This window comes from Mchenga conophoros, linkage group LG5 (assembly GCF_057382185.1).
Source record: "Mchenga conophoros isolate Kocher_MC1m ecotype Shallow Benthic linkage group LG5, M_conophoros_male_GT1.1, whole genome shotgun sequence".
Classification (NCBI taxonomy): Eukaryota; Metazoa; Chordata; class Actinopteri; order Cichliformes; family Cichlidae; genus Mchenga; species Mchenga conophoros.
This window is the reverse complement of record NC_140530.1, coordinates 35,924,932-35,942,883: the sequence shown is the minus strand read 5'-3', so window position 1 is coordinate 35,942,883 and position 17,952 is coordinate 35,924,932. Positions and strand designations below refer to the sequence as shown.

Genomic DNA, 17,952 nt, shown 5'->3' with positions numbered 1-17,952 from the left:
TTTCCATCTAAATGTGCTTATAAGAAATTTTAACCTTTTAGAGAATGCATGCTGTTAAAATACACCCCTAAAATCACAGACTTGTTGATGTTCTTCAGTTTAATGAACCCACATAAAAGCTCTTTGGCTATAATAACATCTAACAAGGAAAATGATTGAGGTGCAGAACACCAGGAGTCTTATCTCCCCCTCCTTCCCTTGTTTGTGCATGTGATGGGGGAATGCTGTCGTGGGGAGATGAAATATCATGTGATCAACAGCAGAATCCCTCCTCCTCTTTCTTCTCATCCTGCTCTCATCTTTGTCTGCAGATCGAAGCGAACAAGTGTGCGACTGCTTGTACAGAGAATGTCAGAGCACCCACCCTTCCTTAAAATAGGCTGTGCGGAGAGAGGCCTCAAAATAGATCCCCCCCCCTTAATTCGGTCTCTGAAATATTTATGAGCCACAGCCACCTTTTAAGCACTACTGCCTATCACTATGGTTTTACAACCATAAACACATCTTCGTGCTCATCATGGAGATTTCCACAACCTGTCTGACATATTATGAATTAATTCCAGTCTTTTCTCTGTACATGGACATACTCTGTTCATAAACCTCCAGTGATGGGGTAAAAAAACATTTACAGCCCTGGTGGTTGTTTTTCTTTTCTATGCTTTTTTTTTCTTGCATGCAGGGTCTTTGTTCTACAATATTTTAGCAGCACAGTTGCATTTTTCTTTTTAAAGTTTTAAAGTTAATAAATTCCGCTTTCTTTCTTTTTTTTTTTTCTTTCATGTTCAGCTAGAACAATAGTATTCTTAATGCTGCCACTTAACTGGCAGACCCAGTCATTCACGTGATAGTGGATTTCCTCAGAGTGGTGGTTACTGTTTCAGCATGATCATTAGTTTTCTTGGCAGCTACCCTTATCTAGGGTGACAGCATCACAACAACACGTTGTGTGTGAACACAGCAGTGTAGCTTAAAGAACTATATTGGTGAAGCAGTTGTAGTAAGTGTGTATTTTTGTAAGTATTGTGTGTGAGAGTCTGAGTGCTGATGTACATCTGCTCTTAATGAGTGTTTATGTACATTTGGTATTAATTCAGTAGTGTATGTGTGTTTTGTTTCTATGCTATTTGCTGTCTCAGTGAAAAGACGATGCATTTTTAAGTGCATGCATGATTGTTTCATCTGTGTTAATATGTTTAACATGTTTATGCAAGTATATATGTCCTCTATGGGAATGGTGTCTACAGTCTTTGGGCCTTTTCACACCTGGAAATACAAACTAGGTTCATATTTTGTTAAACTGATCTGGTTATTATGTGAATGGAGTCTAAAATAGTTTACGTTCCACGTGGACTTGATACTGATTTGATGGGGATGTGTCTGATATACACATGCATACATACCGGCCTCACTTTCTTTATTTTCACATGCCATTGCTCTGTCACAATATACCTGAAAGGTGTCAGGTTTTAACCCTTCAAGTCCCTTGATATTTAAAAACAGTCTCGGCCTCTCTCTAGCCCAGGGGTGGGCAACTCCAGGCCTCGAGGGCCGGTATCCTGCAGGTTTTAGATGTGTCCTTGAACCAACACAGCTGATTTAAATGGCTAAATTAGCTCCTCAACATGTCCTGAAGTTCTCCAGAGGCCTGGTAACAAACTAATCATGTGATTCAGGTGTGTTGACTCAGGGTGAGATCTAAAACCTGCAGGGACACCGGCCCTCGAGGCCTGGAATTGCCCACCCCTGCTCTAGCCTCTACCACAGAGTGTTCTAGTTTTCACAGTAGAAACAAACACAACTCGTTCTGGACCGAAGCCACCTCTTTTTGTCAGGTTAAGTTTGACTGTTTGGTCTGGACCCAGGCCCATATGTCCATAAGTTTTAACTACAGTGATTTTGGTTGGTATCAAACAAAATTTAAAAAGTCTAGACCAAACATGGTAGGTGTGAAAGCACCCTTAGATGGTTAATGTGTGCTGAGCTCTTGGAAATCTGTCTTTGTGTCTAGTGTCTTTGTAATATCTTCTTACATCCTAGTGTTTGGAGCATCTTTTGCATGTATGTTTTCCTTTCTGGATGGGTTTGTGTGAGTGTTTGTGTGTGTGTGTGTGTGTGTGTGTGTGGGGGGGGTTGTATTTTTTAAATTTGAGACATTATTATTTGGTATGTTGCCTGAGTTTGTATTGTGGTATACTTAACCAGCAAATATACATCTGTGTTGAATGCTCCATCTTTAAAACCTCTTAAACTGTGTGTACTCTACGCTATTGGTGACCTTACTCTGCTCTTCTGTTTCTGCTCCCCCTATCCTTTTCTGTCTTCAACTGTCTTTATTCTGCTTCCACCTACACACCTCTGCTTCGAACTCTCTTATATGCACACCTTTTTTTTTCTTTTCTTCCTTTTTTTCTTCTTCTTCTTCTTCTTCTTCTTCTTCTTCTTCTTCTTCTTCCTTTTTTTTTTTTTTTTTTTTTTTTAAAATCTCCTCCTTCTAACCCTATACTTTTTTGTCTTTCTCTTCTGGCTGTGCTTTCTGTAATTTGCACATTCTCACTCACCTTTCAACTCTTCCTGCTACAACACCTCCTCTACTTCATCACTACTTCATTCCCATTTTATTTCCATCATGTCATCTCTTATCTTTCTTTTTTTTTCTTCCTACTCTGTCTTTTCTCAGAAACCGCGAGAGCTCCAGCCGGGCATCAAGCAGCCGTCAAAGCAGCACGGACAGTGACATGAAGTGCCTGGAGCCAAGGCCTTGGAGCAGCACCGACTCAGACAGCTCTAACCGCACTCTCCGGCCACCCGTCACTAAGGCCAGCAGCTTCTCTGGTATCTCCATCCTTACCAGGGGGGATAGCCTTGGCAGCAACAAAGGCTCGCAAGGGAGCTGCAAAGGCTCTCGCTCTGGTAAGGTTTGGAGAAAAGTGGAGAAGAAGCATTTAGGTAGTATGCTATTAGCTTGTTTTATTTTACTTGCCTTAAATGAGTAGTACAACATGGAGAGATGGATTATCTAGTCATGTAAGCTGTTTTTTGTATAAAACATAATGAAAAATTATGATAGAACTGACCGAACGTCATTGTAGTTTAAGAATTAGCTGTGTAGCATAAATTGAATTCAAGAAGCTCCCTTATGTCTATATTCCACATCCCATAAAATTCTCTCAGGTCGGCCTTCTTAGCGAGATTTTAAGGTAATGGATAGTGCCTTATTTCTTATTTCATTGCTAAATGTGCCAGATATTTTTTTTTTTAAACAAGCTCTGGAGAATGATATGGTTGGTCATTTCTAAAAGTTGCCCTTTTCATATGTAGCGCACAGCAAGAGATGGTCTGCTTCAGACAAATTCTCACCTTTGAAAATACTCATTTTTGGTTCAGGAGAAGGGTGCTGCCTGGGTAAAGTGTGGAGAATGAAGGCTATTTGACGCCCACTTGCGCAGTGTGTATTCACATTACCTGAGCTATTTCCACATGGTCTCTGTTGGGCATAACAGATTTTGTACTATGACCTTAAATAGCTTTTAAGGTCCGGCTGTGTCGGACATTTGCCTTCCCGAATGTGTCTCCATCGGCTTGTGTCTATAAAAGTTCAGGGCTGGAGTGCATGTGTGAAAACAATTTAATAGTGGTCATCAGTGGACTCGAGGATTGGTTGATTTGCTTCTCCCGACGGGGCTCCCCCGGTTTCATTTTAAGTCTGTGTTGACTGCTGTGCTAGTTTTTGCTTTTAAGATTCATGTGTAGAAGTGTTTTTGTCTGCCCTACTCTGTGGAGACTAAAGGTGTATTCATTTCTCCTGTATTGTTTTGGGAAAAGCCTGTGAAGATCCTGACCCTTGTTGAGTTTTTGTGTTGGTTTTTATTTTGGAAAGTATCATCCACACAGTCACAGGCAGCCTGTTGGTCAGAACAATAAAAGTATTTTCTTAGGGAATTGTGTGCCCCCAGTACCTACTAGCTACTTGACAAATGATTTGGACCCTGCAGTTTGTGACTTGTTAAACAAGTCATCAGAAACTCCTGTGGTTTTAAAGGCTTTCAAGGCCGTCCCTTTATTAGCAAAGAAAATATTAAAGCTACAGGTATTTATCTGATTAAGAATTAATTTCTGTCCAAACGTGTTCTTGTAAAATGTTGAGAGCTTATTTAGCAGAGCTCATATTTTATAACAACCAGGAATCAGAAGTTACTAAAATTAGCTTCAATTGACTTTTTAAACTACAAAGGTGACAAACGTTTGATGCAAAGTTGACTTTATTTTGCCCTCTAGTGGTTTTGCACACATACAAATCATTTTCAGAAATCTTCAGAACACTATTTGGTGTTATTCAGTGATGATGCAATATTTTAAGATCAAGTCATAATTTGTGGGTTTCAGTGTTGGAGAATTTAAATTTCAAAATGATCTCCTTTATCTATCATGTCATCTTCTAAATCACTAGGCCTTCCCCTAGTCAGCCCTGATGTATGTCCTCCACCTGCAGCCTCCCAGTCCAGCCGTAGTCTGCTACCCTGCCCATCTCAACAGCCACAGCAGCCACAGCCCCAGGCTCCACCTCAGACTGCCCTGCTGCCCACACCGCCGCAGCACCCTATGAGCAACCACATGATTGCTCAGGTAAGTTATCTCCACTACCAACCAAAAATGGATGCAATGGCACATTCAATTTGTGGTTTAATATAGGACGTCTGTTTGAGAGTCTGTTTTTCTTTTTGTTTTCTTCGGTGTAGCAGAAGAAAGAGAAAAACATGAGGTATTTAAGTGGTCATGACTGTTAGTGTAACAACTCTTACTTAAATGTGCATACTGTAATTGGAAAATATGGAAAAATTTTAGACAGTCCAGTTTATTCATTGAAATTGATTATTAAGGGCAGCAGTGTAATTTCAGGTATAAATATCCTGCAGACAGTGAAGCTGCATTATTTCTCCTTGTCATACACAGCTCATCAGTGAAAAAAGAATTTGAAATGGAAACTTGGCCTTCTCCAATGTCCTACTCGCAAACACTTTTATTACTTCTTAAAAGTGAAAGAAAAAGTTGAAATGGCTACAGATAAAACATGCTCTTAATTAAAATAAAATTCTTAGACCCAGAGTTGTTTAATATATGGTCGACATCCCTTTTACTTGGGCCTGCATGCCACATTTTTATTCTCCAGAGCGAGGGAGAACTTTAAACACAGTTTTCTAACTATTACGGTTAGACACTGTGTGCATATTGTTCTACAATCACTTCCAGGGTGTAGTGGCCTGAGGACATTCCTTTCAGAACATTTGGGATTAATGCATATCCTGTTACACCCTCATCAAACGTATCAGGGAAAAAACAAAGACTTTGAGGAGGAATGGATGGAAACAAGTGTAGTGAATTGAACATATTCAGCTTATATATAGAATCAATGTCAACCCATCCTCCTTTAACAGGTTTGATTTTTCCAATAACTTCACAGTCGATAGTCTTTGATTGCACACATTTCCTTTTCTTCCTTTTTTTCTGAGTAGTAATAATTACACTTAATTTTTTATACATAATTTGTTTGTGTAATATTTAGAAAAAAAAAACTTGATTTCCATTACTATCCTCTCTGCTCATTAACAACTTTTCCTTTGTGTTCTAACCCTCATTTTTCCTATGTCTTCATTTCTGTTTTTCCCTTCTTTTCACTGCTTCTGATGCCGTGTTCTTTTCACTGCCTTGCTTCACTCTTTCTATGCTCTACCTCTTTATTTCATCCCTTTTTTTGGTGTGTATAGCCGGTGGCGTCTCTGCAGCCCTCTCAGCCTGTCTCCTACTCCAGCCCTTCCTGCCCCCAGGTTCTCCTGCCAGTTTCTCCTCCCCAGCAGTACACAATGGTACTGACACGTATTATAGCTTCATCTCTGTTATACTCATTCAGTTTAATGACTGACACTTTAGCTGATGCCATATCCTACTAAAAACACTTGCACTCATTTACTGTCCTGTTTACATTCACTCAGGGGAGTCAAAAAACATATCTTGGTTCTATCAAGATGTGAGTGTGTCTGCAAATACATTTAAGTAATAGCTTTTTCATATAAATTGGTGTTACTGTCTAAAGTGGATTCAGTGAGTAAATGTTGTGTCTGTAGTAACAAAAGAAATGACAAGGATGTGTCCAGTTTGTTCCTGGCTACGTTTTTTGTTTTTCTCTTTTAAATCACTGCATCTGTATGAGTGCAACCACGGTTGCCCACAGAAGCAGAGTTTGAGTTTGGTTGTGTTTACATTGGAACAGTCATTTGAAAAAGAGTTTTCACTTGACTCTATGCAGTTAAATCTTAAAAGTTCATGCAGTACAATTAGAAAAAGACTGAACAACTGAGGAGTTTTTGGGAAGCGTTACCAGAAGCTGTAACCTGAAGAAGCTTTCTAAACGAAGCACAGCTTGTTTTCTGCCCCAGGGCCTTGCAATCACTCACTCAACCATGAAATCCTCTCCAAAGTATTCTAGAGTCAGATCTATCTGAGAGCAAAAGGTGGCTGAAACCTGTCACACACCCTAGGATCATTGTCCTGTTGCAACAGGACAATGATCCCAAGCACAGCAACAAATCTATGACAGAATAACTGGAAAAGACTCAACGTGGTGTAATGGCCCCAGTCAGAGATGAGTTCTGCCTGATTTAAAATGCCGCGTTGGGACCTTAAGAGAGCTAAGCATAAATAATAACCTGCAAATTTCAATGAACTGTAAAGTCAAGTGTGTGAAAATTCGTCCAGAGGTGATGTGAGAGATGTGGGTTTTTTTTTTTGGTTTTTTTTTAACAAAATTGTGTAGAGTCCTTTGAAAACTTTCTTTTTCACATGACTGTATGTAAAGCAATGACCGATTAAACCAGTATAAACTTCAGTGTCTAATTTTAGATTTTCCAGCATACAACAAAGTCGATACTCCTGTCATATATTCTGAATGTTTGCAATGTTGTATTTGGATTCTGCTAATAATAATAATAATCATGATGATGTGTTTAACTGTATATGTATATACTCAAAGTAATAAATAAAGTGTTTTCCAAAATGACACAATGACCCTTTAATAATCAGAATAGGAGTCGTTTTAGACCATTGCTAATGAAGCATTTAGGCTGTTGGAGATCATTGTTAATTACTTAGTATATCCTAAAATCCATCTCCAAAATCAAAAAACAGTACTGATATAGGAGTGTCACCTATAAGTCATAACCAATTAATGGCATTATTCCCATTCTACCCAGGGAGAAGAGCTGGCACCCCAGTTCACACAGATGACACTGAGTCGGCAGGGCTCCAGTGAGAACCCCGAGCCTCCCCCGATGTATCAGGCTACTCCTCCAGTGCTGCCGCAGCACCCCCCACCTCAGACCGGCTACATTATGGCTACTACGGGTCAACCTTTGCCACCTCCGTCTGGTTACCAGCCCACCACTGGACACCCCCATCCTCCACCTCCACCGCCTCCTCCATCCCAGCCTGTCATGCAGGCCGCACCACCTCCACAAGGCTACATGCAGCCCCCTCCACCTCAGCAGGTATGCATTCCTCCACAGGTGGTTAGATAAAAACAGCAGACATACCTTTTAGATTTAAATTCAGTTTCCACAGTTTGTCAGCTTTGATTGAATATTGATGTAGCTGATATCTGGAGGCAACCATGCCCAAGGATTACATGATTAATGAAATGTAACACAATGTAATAAATAAAACAGACCTGTGTATGACTTTCATATCGGGTAGTTAAAATATAATTGCAAACATAAATTAATATTTCATACTTGCAAAAGGTTTTATAGATCTGTTATCTAATTTAAATCATTACCTAGAACAGCACTCTACACCGAAGGCAAAGTAATTAACTTCGTGATATGTCAGTTACCAAAGCTGTCACAAATATCATGGAAGATTTGCAAAATGTTCTGTTTTTATGGCTTTTCATCAGGCTTTTCACTCATCGGATTCTATCAAAAGTTATATACGTACTATTTGTAATGAACTAATTCAGTTTTGACATGTTGTGCAGTTTTCTTTATACAGATTCATCCTGATTGACACTTAAAAATAGCTTTGATTCTGTGTGCTTTCATTGTAAAGTTCTAATCTTGACCTTTAGAGACATTTATTGCTGGTTATTGGTGCATTGTAGTGTAGTGTACTCTAGTGTTTCTGTTGGCGAGTCAGCACAATCATAAAAAATTGGTGGCCAATACAGTCGTCAACAGGCTGAATCACAATGTTGTATGGTGAGATAGAATTAACCTGCACCCCAGCAAACCTGTGGACGCAGAAGTATAATCACACCTTTGAGTGGAGTTGCCTGCCTACAAAAATTTTGCAAAATAATCTTAAGATGCAGCACGTGTTTGCTCGGGTTCTCTCCAGGTACTCTGGCTTCCTTCTACATCCAAAGACATGCAGTTAGTGCTGTTTGGTTAATTGGTGATTCTAAATTGCCCACAGCTGTGATGCGAGTCTTGAGAGTCTGTCTTTTTGTAGCTGGGATAGCCGCCTGCAAACCCTGATAAGGATAAGTGGAAGAAGATGGATGGAGTTGCTTGAAAACCATCCAGTTGAAGTACAACAATGAATGATGAATGTTATTTGCTAAAGGTCTAAATAAGCAATTTTTAACAGGGGGGAAATTTTTTACTGCTTTAAATACAAGACTATTACTACAAATATTCCAGCTTTCATGCTGATAATCCTGTCCTAACACATTTGCTTTAGTGAAATTTAAGGACAAAGTATTTATGAAAGTCTTTATTGCTGTTGTGATTTGAGAATCTGATGGTTTGCAGAAGCAAAATAATATGGTAGTTTATTACTTCTACACTAAAAATTGTCTACACCAGTGTGATTCAGTTATTCTTCCCTTCAAAGTTCATTAAATACAGATTACTGAACTTTGGTTTGTTATTTCTACGCAGATACAAGTCTCATACTACCCTCCTGGTCAGTATCCAAGCTCAGGCCAGCAGTACCGTGTGCCCCAGCCAATGTCCCACCAGGTGTCTTACCCAACCCAACGCACACAACCCATGCCTCAGCCAGCACAGCAGTCAGGTCAGTTGATTTTCATGTGCTGTGCATCATCAGACAACATGATATTCAAAAACAAACAAAAAAAAAAAACTTTTTTGATATGCAAAGACATAAATACTTCCATTTGCAGCAAATGGCCATTAAAAAGAGGCCTTTGTCAAATGTTGATGCACATTTACTTTTTATTGCATATTGTGTTTTTATTTTATTTTATTTTTCAGTCTATTGACAACTGGAAGACAGGGTTTTAATGTGTATTTGTAACAGATGTTGTATACTTAAGTTCAAAATTATTATTTGTCCATGTAGTTGTACTTACTGGAAATTATATTGGGGATAAAGTCCACTCGATTTTGGAACTGTAAATGTTTTCCACAGTCACACTTGCTTTTAAATCTACCAGGTGAAAGGTTGGAGTGAAACAGCCGTGCCTGCTTGTTCATCCAAGTCCAATACAATCAGATAAATATAGGGCTATTTTTCCTTTTGTGTTCCTGGAAAAAGTTGTCAGGCGCCAGCATTGTATGGTTTGTGAAGTCTGGCTGTTTGTATAGTAAGTGACTGACAGTGTTGACAACCTAAACGGACTTTGGATCATAATGGACGTCTGCCAAAGCCACATAGTTCATGAACATGAAGGTCAGAAAGACCCTACATTACAACATGCCTGCAGTCTGGTCTGAAATATAATTTTTGTGATGGTGAAGATTTATACTCATAGAAAATTAATTAATGAATTTATATTATGTTTAAGCATGTAAGCTTAAAGTGATGGTACATTTCAGTTTTTGTGAGTTACGTGATTGTCAGTGTTCTGTAAATTGTTTTCCTTTTTTTCCCTTTTTATTTAATATATTATGGTTGACATTAACGCTTATGTCCTGTTGTTCTGTGAATTATTTAAAGGTAAAGACCCAACTACTCCTCTTCATCCCATTTTCTCCCTTCTGTAATATACTGTGGTTTTACTTTAAATATTTTTATTTTTAAATTATTTTGGTCATCAGGTCTTCAGACCATGATGCCCAGCCAGCAGCCGAGTTACCAGGGCATGATGGGTGTGCAACAACCCCAAAATCCTGGACTGCTCAATTCACAGAGAGCAGGAATGGGAGGACAAATGCAGAGTATAATGGTTCAGTACCCACAGATGCCATCATATCAGGTATGCAACTGTAGGAGTTGATAAAGGATACTTGTCAACAGTCATATCTTTCTTTGGTTAATGTGACTAGTTGATGATTACAGAACTGTCAGGTTTTTTTCCAGGCGAGAACAAAAGTTAAGCATTTCCAGTATCTAAACCACATGCGGCTCAATGTTAAAACAGCGCCATCTGGTGTACAGTTGAAACATCATTTTATGTCTGTGAAACAGATGTGGAGCTTACAGTCCTAAAACTGCAACAAGCTTAACAAAACAATCTAAGCAAATATTTTGAAAGTAGACCTGTTTTTCTGCTGTACTGATACAGATAAGAGTTAAAAGAACTGATCAGATCTAACTCAGGTTTGTGCCAGTGGTTTATTTAGAGTCAGGGGTGCAGCTGCAGAAAGCTCTCGCTTTTTGCCACTGTAGTTTGTGTTGTGTGTAGGCACCGAAGAACACCTCAACCCTGTGTTGGCAGCCAAAAAAGCTTGCATTTATAATCCATGTTGCGATGATATTTTACTAAAATGTGCTAACATGGAGTTTTGATTATGTGGTTTAGATTGTGAATTGAATAAGGTTGCCGCTCAGAGGCAACTGAAAATCTGTTGCTACTGTGATATTCCAAACACACCAATATGCAGCAAAGAGTTGCGCTGAATATCTGGTGCTTGTTAAACAATAACAAACGTCGTGCAAAGTGTAACACGGGTTTAACACGAGTATCTACCTAATCATCTTTGTCAGAAGACCCCTAGACCCATCAGTACACATTCTTGAACTGGATTTTTTTCCCCCTTGATCTTTGACACTTTGCTAGGTACCTGTGGGTAATGAAAATCAGCAGGTGGTGCAGCAGCAGTACCAGCAGCAGGTCATGGTTCCAGTCAGCCAGTCTGTCCAGGGGCCCATGCCTGTTTACTACAGTGTTATCACACCCACACAGCAGAATAGCACAAGGTAGGTGCTTGAAGACATGATATTCCAACAAGAGATTTAATAATAACCTTGAAGTATTTGAAATGGTTAATATAACCATCCACAATGTGGTGATGATGTTCATCTTTTTATGTGTCTGTCTATCCTGCAGTCCATCAGTAGGTTACCTGCAGCCCCCCACCTCTGAGCAGTATCAGATAACACAGTCACCATCCCCCTGCAACCCTCCACAGTTGCAGCAGCAATATTCAGGTGAGGCTTGATGTCAGCAGATTGTAAAGATGAATATGTTTAGGATTTTTTTGGACATCAGAAATTTGTGTGACATCCATAATTAATACTGGACTTATATGCTTTATAAAAGTGTAGGCTCCTAAAAAGAAAACAGTCTAAAAACTGTTTTTGTTCTAGACTGCAGCAGTCCCAGGTACATCTGTATTTGAGTATATACTAGTGCTGACCTGATGAAGTCATAGTGTGCTTAAATCTACAAACACTATGTTGACTAATCTTAGTTGCAACTGTCCTTTACAAAATTAGATGAAAGGTATTTAGGTAAGAGTTCAGACAAAGGTACACAGGGTTCACATGTTTAACACGTAACTCGGTGTACTTCAAGCCCTGCACACGGGGACAAACAATGTTTTACCTCAAATTAGGTCAGGTTTATTTTTATGTATTCATAGAGCAATGTGATTGGCCAGGAAATGAGATGTATCTATAAACGTGACATTGTTCTTCAATGTTTTCTGCAGTTTTGCTTCATTTGTGACAATTAAAACCACCAAATTGAAAGTTGTTGTGTAAACAGAGGGGAGAAAATAATGAGAAAATTAATTTAAAAATAAGTCAGCTTGGTTGGCATTTATCAAAACTATGCAAACAGCTGATCTAATGCAGGTGTACACAGATATAAAGACATCTTAATTATACAACTATATTTTTAATGGTTATAAGTTCTCTTAATATGGTTGTCATGTTATAATAAACGCCTTAATATTACATTGTTCATTATCTGTTTTTAAAGCAGCTCTCACTCATGGATGAACACAGATTACTTAGATTAATAGTTGTCTGCACTATAATTTAATATATAATATATGTGGCTTACTAAAGTGGTTTAAAGTCTTGGAATTGCTCAGTTGTCACTCTTAAAGGGAAACTGGTATTTTAATGAACTTGTGTAAAGCTGCCTTTTTTGCTGAATCAAATATTTATCTTTCAAAAGATATGAAACGTATTTCACTACACATATTGATATTATTATGTTACACGTGTCTGACTGTTTGTGCTCTCTCAGGTGTACCACCTCCTGGGCCTGGGGTGATGGTCATGCAGCTCAGTGTCCCCAATGGACCGCAGCCTTCCCAGAACCCCCCTCTTGTCCAGTGGAACCCTTGCAAGTACTACAGCATAGAGCAAAGGGCAAGCAAGCCAGGCGAGCTCTACAAACCTGACAACACTCCACAGGTACACGCGTGCATGCAAGCCTTGTTGATCAATGCAACAAACCTTGTTAATTCAATCTGCAACTCGCATGTCCGTGTGTGTACTTAATTGTCTTTTCATTAACATCTCCACACCCTAGCTGTGATCTGTGATTCGCTTTAAAGGCTGTTTAGATCAGGAGGCTCTTTGAATCTGATGAATGAGTAAAGATTTTGAACTTAAATTACCATCAATTAATCAAAATAATATTATAATGCCTCTTATTTTTGCTCTGTGTGTATAGGCCAGTACTCAACTGACGAGTCCCCTGGCCTCTCCCACTCAGTCTCCCACCCCGTCACCTTCTGGCAGCGTCAACAGTGTCTGTCCAGGCCTGGGACCATTACCCCTCATTTCCCAGTTTCCTCGGCCAGGAGGGCCAGCTCAAGGTACAAGTGAAGGTTCAAATCCATAAACAGATACTGACTGTTCATGAGTAAGTTTTCATACACAATGTAAAAAATATTGCTGGTCTCCAATTGAATATCATCCCAGTATAGCCCCTAGACTCACAATCACATAAAGTACACTTAAGGCTTTGATTTGTGTGCTATGTTACCCTTTCATATTCTTCTCAGCAGCTTTATACATCCATAAAAGTCTGGACTAGTCAGCAGTAGTATATATATTTTGCCATGTTAGCTTTGTTGGTGCTACCATTTACAGCAGCATTGATGAAATGTTGTTTTATACATTTAAGGTTTCGCCCCCAGGTGAGTTATTTATAGAAGGGATCCCAAAAAGAATCTCTTGTGAGGTCATAAAATTGTGCTTTATCTATAAAGATGGCACCTTTACAGCCAATTTACAAAAAAAAAAAAAATCTTATTTCGCCCTTTACTCTGTAACATCTTATCATGTACTACCCAACATCTTATCTTTTAGCCTGTACAAACTCTAAAATGATTGTGACACATCAGCTCAATCTGTTAGGAAATCACCTACTGCAACAAGGGTGTAATAGACTGTTCATGTTCATTTGTGGCTTTGCTTATTAGCCATTTAGGTGGCGAGCATGGAGTCTATAACCAAAAAAAGCAAATGGGCTAAATCATTACGATTACTCTGTAAGTTGTCTTTGACAAAATTGCTCTTTCCTGTAATAATTTCTTGCTCCCCAAAAGTTTGGGACCCCCTGGTTAAAATATTATGAGTGCAACTTTGATTTAAAACAAATAAATAAATAAATAACAATTGTATTCGCCCAGCTTGGTTGGTTGAAAAGAGGTTTAGTGCACAAAAAGCAATCCTCTTGATGCAGGTGTGCTTTTAGCCCTTGTTAGGTTTGTGCTCTTTCACCAGTTGCGTCAGCAACCCTCTAAACCATGTCGGGTGGCTTTTGGCTGCAAGCCAGTGAACAAATGATGGCTTCACCTCAGCAAATTCACATGACTGGCATCGTGCCACCTGGTCAAACCTTCTGCATACACACGTAACTTTACCTCATCACTGTCCTTTGGCCTATTTTTATTCTTCGAAATGTACGGTTACACATATGAACAGGCTCTTGCATCAGTCTGCGATACTACATCTCCACAGTGCATCTTTATGGCATTTATAATGTATAATAAATACTGTCGTAGTCAGCTGACCCATAGATGACTTTAGGTGGTTTCCATATTTTTTTGTTTTAACTTCTTCCAAATCTTTATTGGAGTAATTTGCCAATTTAATTTACCAGTATACATTATACGTATCCATTTTGACTGTTGAGTGCTAGTGTATTTAGAGTATGTTGTATGGATTTCCAATCTTGAACTGTTCCTTCTTCATTAGGAGTTGTTCTCTTTCTAAGGGATCATTTGTCTTATCCAGTGGTCTAACATTATGCCACATGTATTTTTCCAGCCACACTGTTAGGTTTTCAAAACTAGTGAAAATCATTAATGCTTATCCATTTAGATTACACTTATGTTCATCTGGTTTCTGGAAGTGGTTTCTGTTTCTTGTAATTAGTTTTGAAATGATGTACTCACATGTCATCGGACCTCTTTTATTGTGCACTGCACTCCCAGACACACAAACATGGTCTTCCTTTAAACGCTGCATTTAGTACATACATCTGATATGTTTAATATTACTCACTTTAACTTGACAGGTGCTGCATATATTTGCAAAATGGATTACAGCACGGTTTTCAAGCTTCGGGTGAGGTTTTAATTTTAATTCACCATTTGAATTGTGCAGGTGATGGTCGCTACTCTCTTTTGGGGCAGCCCCTCCAGTATAGTCTGTGTCCCCCACACCTCATGCACGGTCAGTCCTCCTACAGCTCTCATCAGGTTAGTATTGACAAGCCTTTGTCCTGAATTCCATCTTAATGATTAGGGTATTGACTGATATTGATGTTTTCTAGTAAGAGCCTTTTAGTTTGTCAGTGTGCATTAATCAGTTTCTCTGGTTTAAACTTATTGCTTTAGTTTGTGGACATTTGTTTTTCGTTTGGGTGCTGTCATGAATTCTGGGGTGTAAAAACTTACCACCAGCTACAGAACTGTCTTTGAAGAAACAATAAATTTGTAGGCATGTGAAGAAACTGATAGCCTCTTAAGAATGACATTTTTGTTACTATAACACAAGGAGAAGCTGTTATAAAGCAATGTAACATTTAATTTGAATTCATTGCTGATTGAGACCCATTGATTATCTGTCTGGGCTCTGTGATTAAAGTGCTCCAGAATTGAGAATCACACAACTTTTGTGCGTTACAGTCATAAAATGTGGCCTTTGAAGGATTAAAGCTCTTTTTAGGGCACGTTGTGTAGCTAAAGCGCAGTGTTTCAAAAATTTGAAATCCGTGAGCTGTCATTTTGTTTCTCTGCTGCTGACCTTCCAGTGCCCACGAACTGTGCAGTCTGGTGAAATGTTTTTAAGGGTACAACTGATATCACATACCCCCACCAAGTGTCCTCCTTTGTTACTGCATCTTTATGAGTGTTATCTGATGTGTTTAGGGCCAAGGAGTAATGAAACACGGAGCACGAGGGAAAAAACAAACACTCAAAGCTGCATCAACAGATCTTGGTACCACTGATGTAGGTAAGTTAGAAATCCACCATCACAGACCAGCATAAATCGGCAAGTGTCCTTTAATTTTGTGCTGGTATGTTTTTAAAGAGTTACACAACTTAAAAGAACCCTGAGTTTCAACATTCGGTATGTTGTTTTTGTAACAACACAGCTTCCTAACTCGACTGGAATCTGCAGTTTACTTTAGTCTTCTTTATCTTTATAAAACCCAAGAATTTGTGGCACGTATAAGACACGCATGAGAAAGTTGCGTATCTTCTTTTCTTGTCTGAGGACATACGGATTATAAAAGCTTGTTACTTAGGTGAAAGCAAAGACTGTGTATGTGTGACTTTATTATTTTTGGTAGTCTATATTCCTGTGCTTTTCTCTTTTTGGTTTGCTCACATTATATGGAGTTCATTAGTATTATCATTGTCCCTCCTCGTTCAGTGGTGAGTCGAGTACTCGAGGTGACAGACCTGCCGGAGGGGATCACACGTCCAGAGGCTGAAAAGCTCTTCAACCAGCTGTCGCTGTGCGGTGCCAAGATCCAGTGGCTGAAGGAGCCCCAAGGAGGCCGAGGAGGAGCAGGGGGCTGCGGCCCCTGTCCTGGTGCTGGGCCTTCAGGGCCAGGAGCAACAGCAGGCCCCGGAGCTAGCATGGGAGCTGGGGGAGCAAAGGGCGACGGAAACGACCCAGCTCACCTCTACACAGTAGTGGCAGTGTTCCCCAACACCATGGCTGCCCAGAGTGCTTCCTTCAAACTTAACAACAGTGGGGCCAGCCTCTTCAAACTGAGGGCCGCCAAAAAGAACTATGACCTGCGCGTGCTGGAGAGAGCCAGTTCTCAGTGAGAGGAAAAGAGAGGGGGAGGAACGAAGGTGAAAGACAGACAGAAAGAGAGACACTTGTTGGAGTGGTGGAAAAGGGGGAGGACTGAGGGGGACTGCTCTTAGTGTACAAATTTAAAAAAAAAAAACTAAAAAAAAAAAAACTTGATTTAAATCATGTGTCAAATGTATAAAAGGGAAGAGGGTGTGAATCATGAGGTGGCTGGTGTTTGGTTGCAAATATGATTTTGTTGTTTGTTTTTATTCATTGTTTTTGTTTTGTATTTATATCGCAGAAGAGCACACAAGACACGCGAGCATGTGTTTCACTGTTGCCGTGGAATGTGTGCTGCCATGATACAAAAACACACATAACAGAAACACAAGTGCAGGCAACAGGGTCACGTAGCACATAACAAAAACACACTGGACAGTCGACCTCAGTCAAACCTTTTCCTCCTCTTCCTCCCTCCCCCCCCTTGACCCTTCCTCCTTTTTTTCTGCCAGCGCTTTCTCACCTTCCTCGACTTTCTGTCACACAGTCGTCTCTTTATCTCACATATTTATAAATTTTCATACGGCACAGTTGCGTACGCTCCGCTTTCTCCTGCTGCTCCCCCCTCTTGCCATGTCTCAAACTGCCTCCTATCTTTCTCTGCTCCTCTGTCCCTCTCATGTATTCTGTCACTGCTCTCTCCTCTCTTGCTTTGTTTGCCTTACTGCTGTTGTGGGTTTCTGTATTGCGCTGTTTTCTTTTTTCTTTTTTTCTCAGAAGTTTTTCTTTGTTTGTTTTTTGGGGTTCAATATATTTATATAAGTGATGTAAGGAATAAAAGAAATCTATATATTCGGTGAAATTTTTTTTTCTTCCCTCCCCCCCTGAGTGACAAAGGTTAGGCCTTCCTATTTATCCCTTTACTCCTTCCCTCTTCATCCCCGCTCCTCTTCCCATCTTTTTTTTCCTTACTGCCCTCTACCTCACTTCTTCTGCCCCTCTCCTCTCTCCCACAGCCGGCCCACATGCCCCAGCTCCACCCACCCGACGCCCCATTGTGTTTGCGTTTTTTTTTTCGTTGACAGCTGTGCAGAACGTATCAGAAGAAGTAGTAAAAGTGCACAATGATTGCATATGTCTACTGTAAATTTTATTTAATCTGTTATTTTTTGGTTCGTTTTTAAAAATATAAAAGTCGAGAAAAAAAATCTATGAAAACATGCTTTGTGTCGTGGTTTGTTGTACTGATTTACTAAAGCTGACTGTGACATCTGAACCTAGAGGTGGTACCCTGCAAAAGCGCTTTGCAGTCTTCTGTCCTGCCTGGTAGGTCTATCCACCTTGCATTTTTTAAGGATTTTTGCCTCTCTGCAGTAACAACCATATTTTAGGAATCATCTACTGTCATGGCTAAAAACTCTGTTGGCCAATCAAAATTTCCCTTATTGGCCAAGCTTTCAAAGACACCAGGATAATGAACATGCAAACTAATAT

General features: G+C 39.6%; 1 protein-coding gene across 13 annotated transcripts in view; it reads left to right on the top strand.

Moving 5' to 3' along the window:
• Positions 1-17,676, top strand: part of r3hdm2 (R3H domain containing 2) — a 59,700-nt gene extending 42,024 nt beyond the window's left edge. For 5 of the 13 annotated variants that reach the window (XM_085275149.1, XM_085275147.1, XM_085275156.1 and 2 more), the window contains 13 exons: positions 2,678-2,946; positions 4,448-4,623; positions 5,763-5,861; positions 7,245-7,538; positions 8,931-9,066; positions 10,053-10,210; positions 11,015-11,154; positions 11,285-11,385; positions 12,434-12,603; positions 12,866-13,010; positions 14,809-14,903; positions 15,576-15,660; positions 16,084-17,676. In XM_085275149.1, coding sequence (XP_085131275.1) covers positions 2,678-2,946; positions 4,448-4,623; positions 5,763-5,861; positions 7,245-7,538; positions 8,931-9,066; positions 10,053-10,210; positions 11,015-11,154; positions 11,285-11,385; positions 12,434-12,603; positions 12,866-13,010; positions 14,809-14,903; positions 15,576-15,660; positions 16,084-16,487 — 2,272 coding nt within the window. In that variant the 3' untranslated portion in view covers positions 16,488-17,676. The remainder of the gene's footprint in view (positions 1-2,677; positions 2,947-4,447; positions 4,624-5,762; positions 5,862-7,244; positions 7,539-8,930; positions 9,067-10,052; positions 10,211-11,014; positions 11,155-11,284; positions 11,386-12,433; positions 12,604-12,865; positions 13,011-14,808; positions 14,904-15,575; positions 15,661-16,083) is intronic. The other 8 variants (XM_085275154.1, XM_085275158.1, XM_085275150.1 and 5 more) reach the window with 5 other exon arrangements.
• Positions 17,677-17,952: the final 276 nt, after the last annotated feature.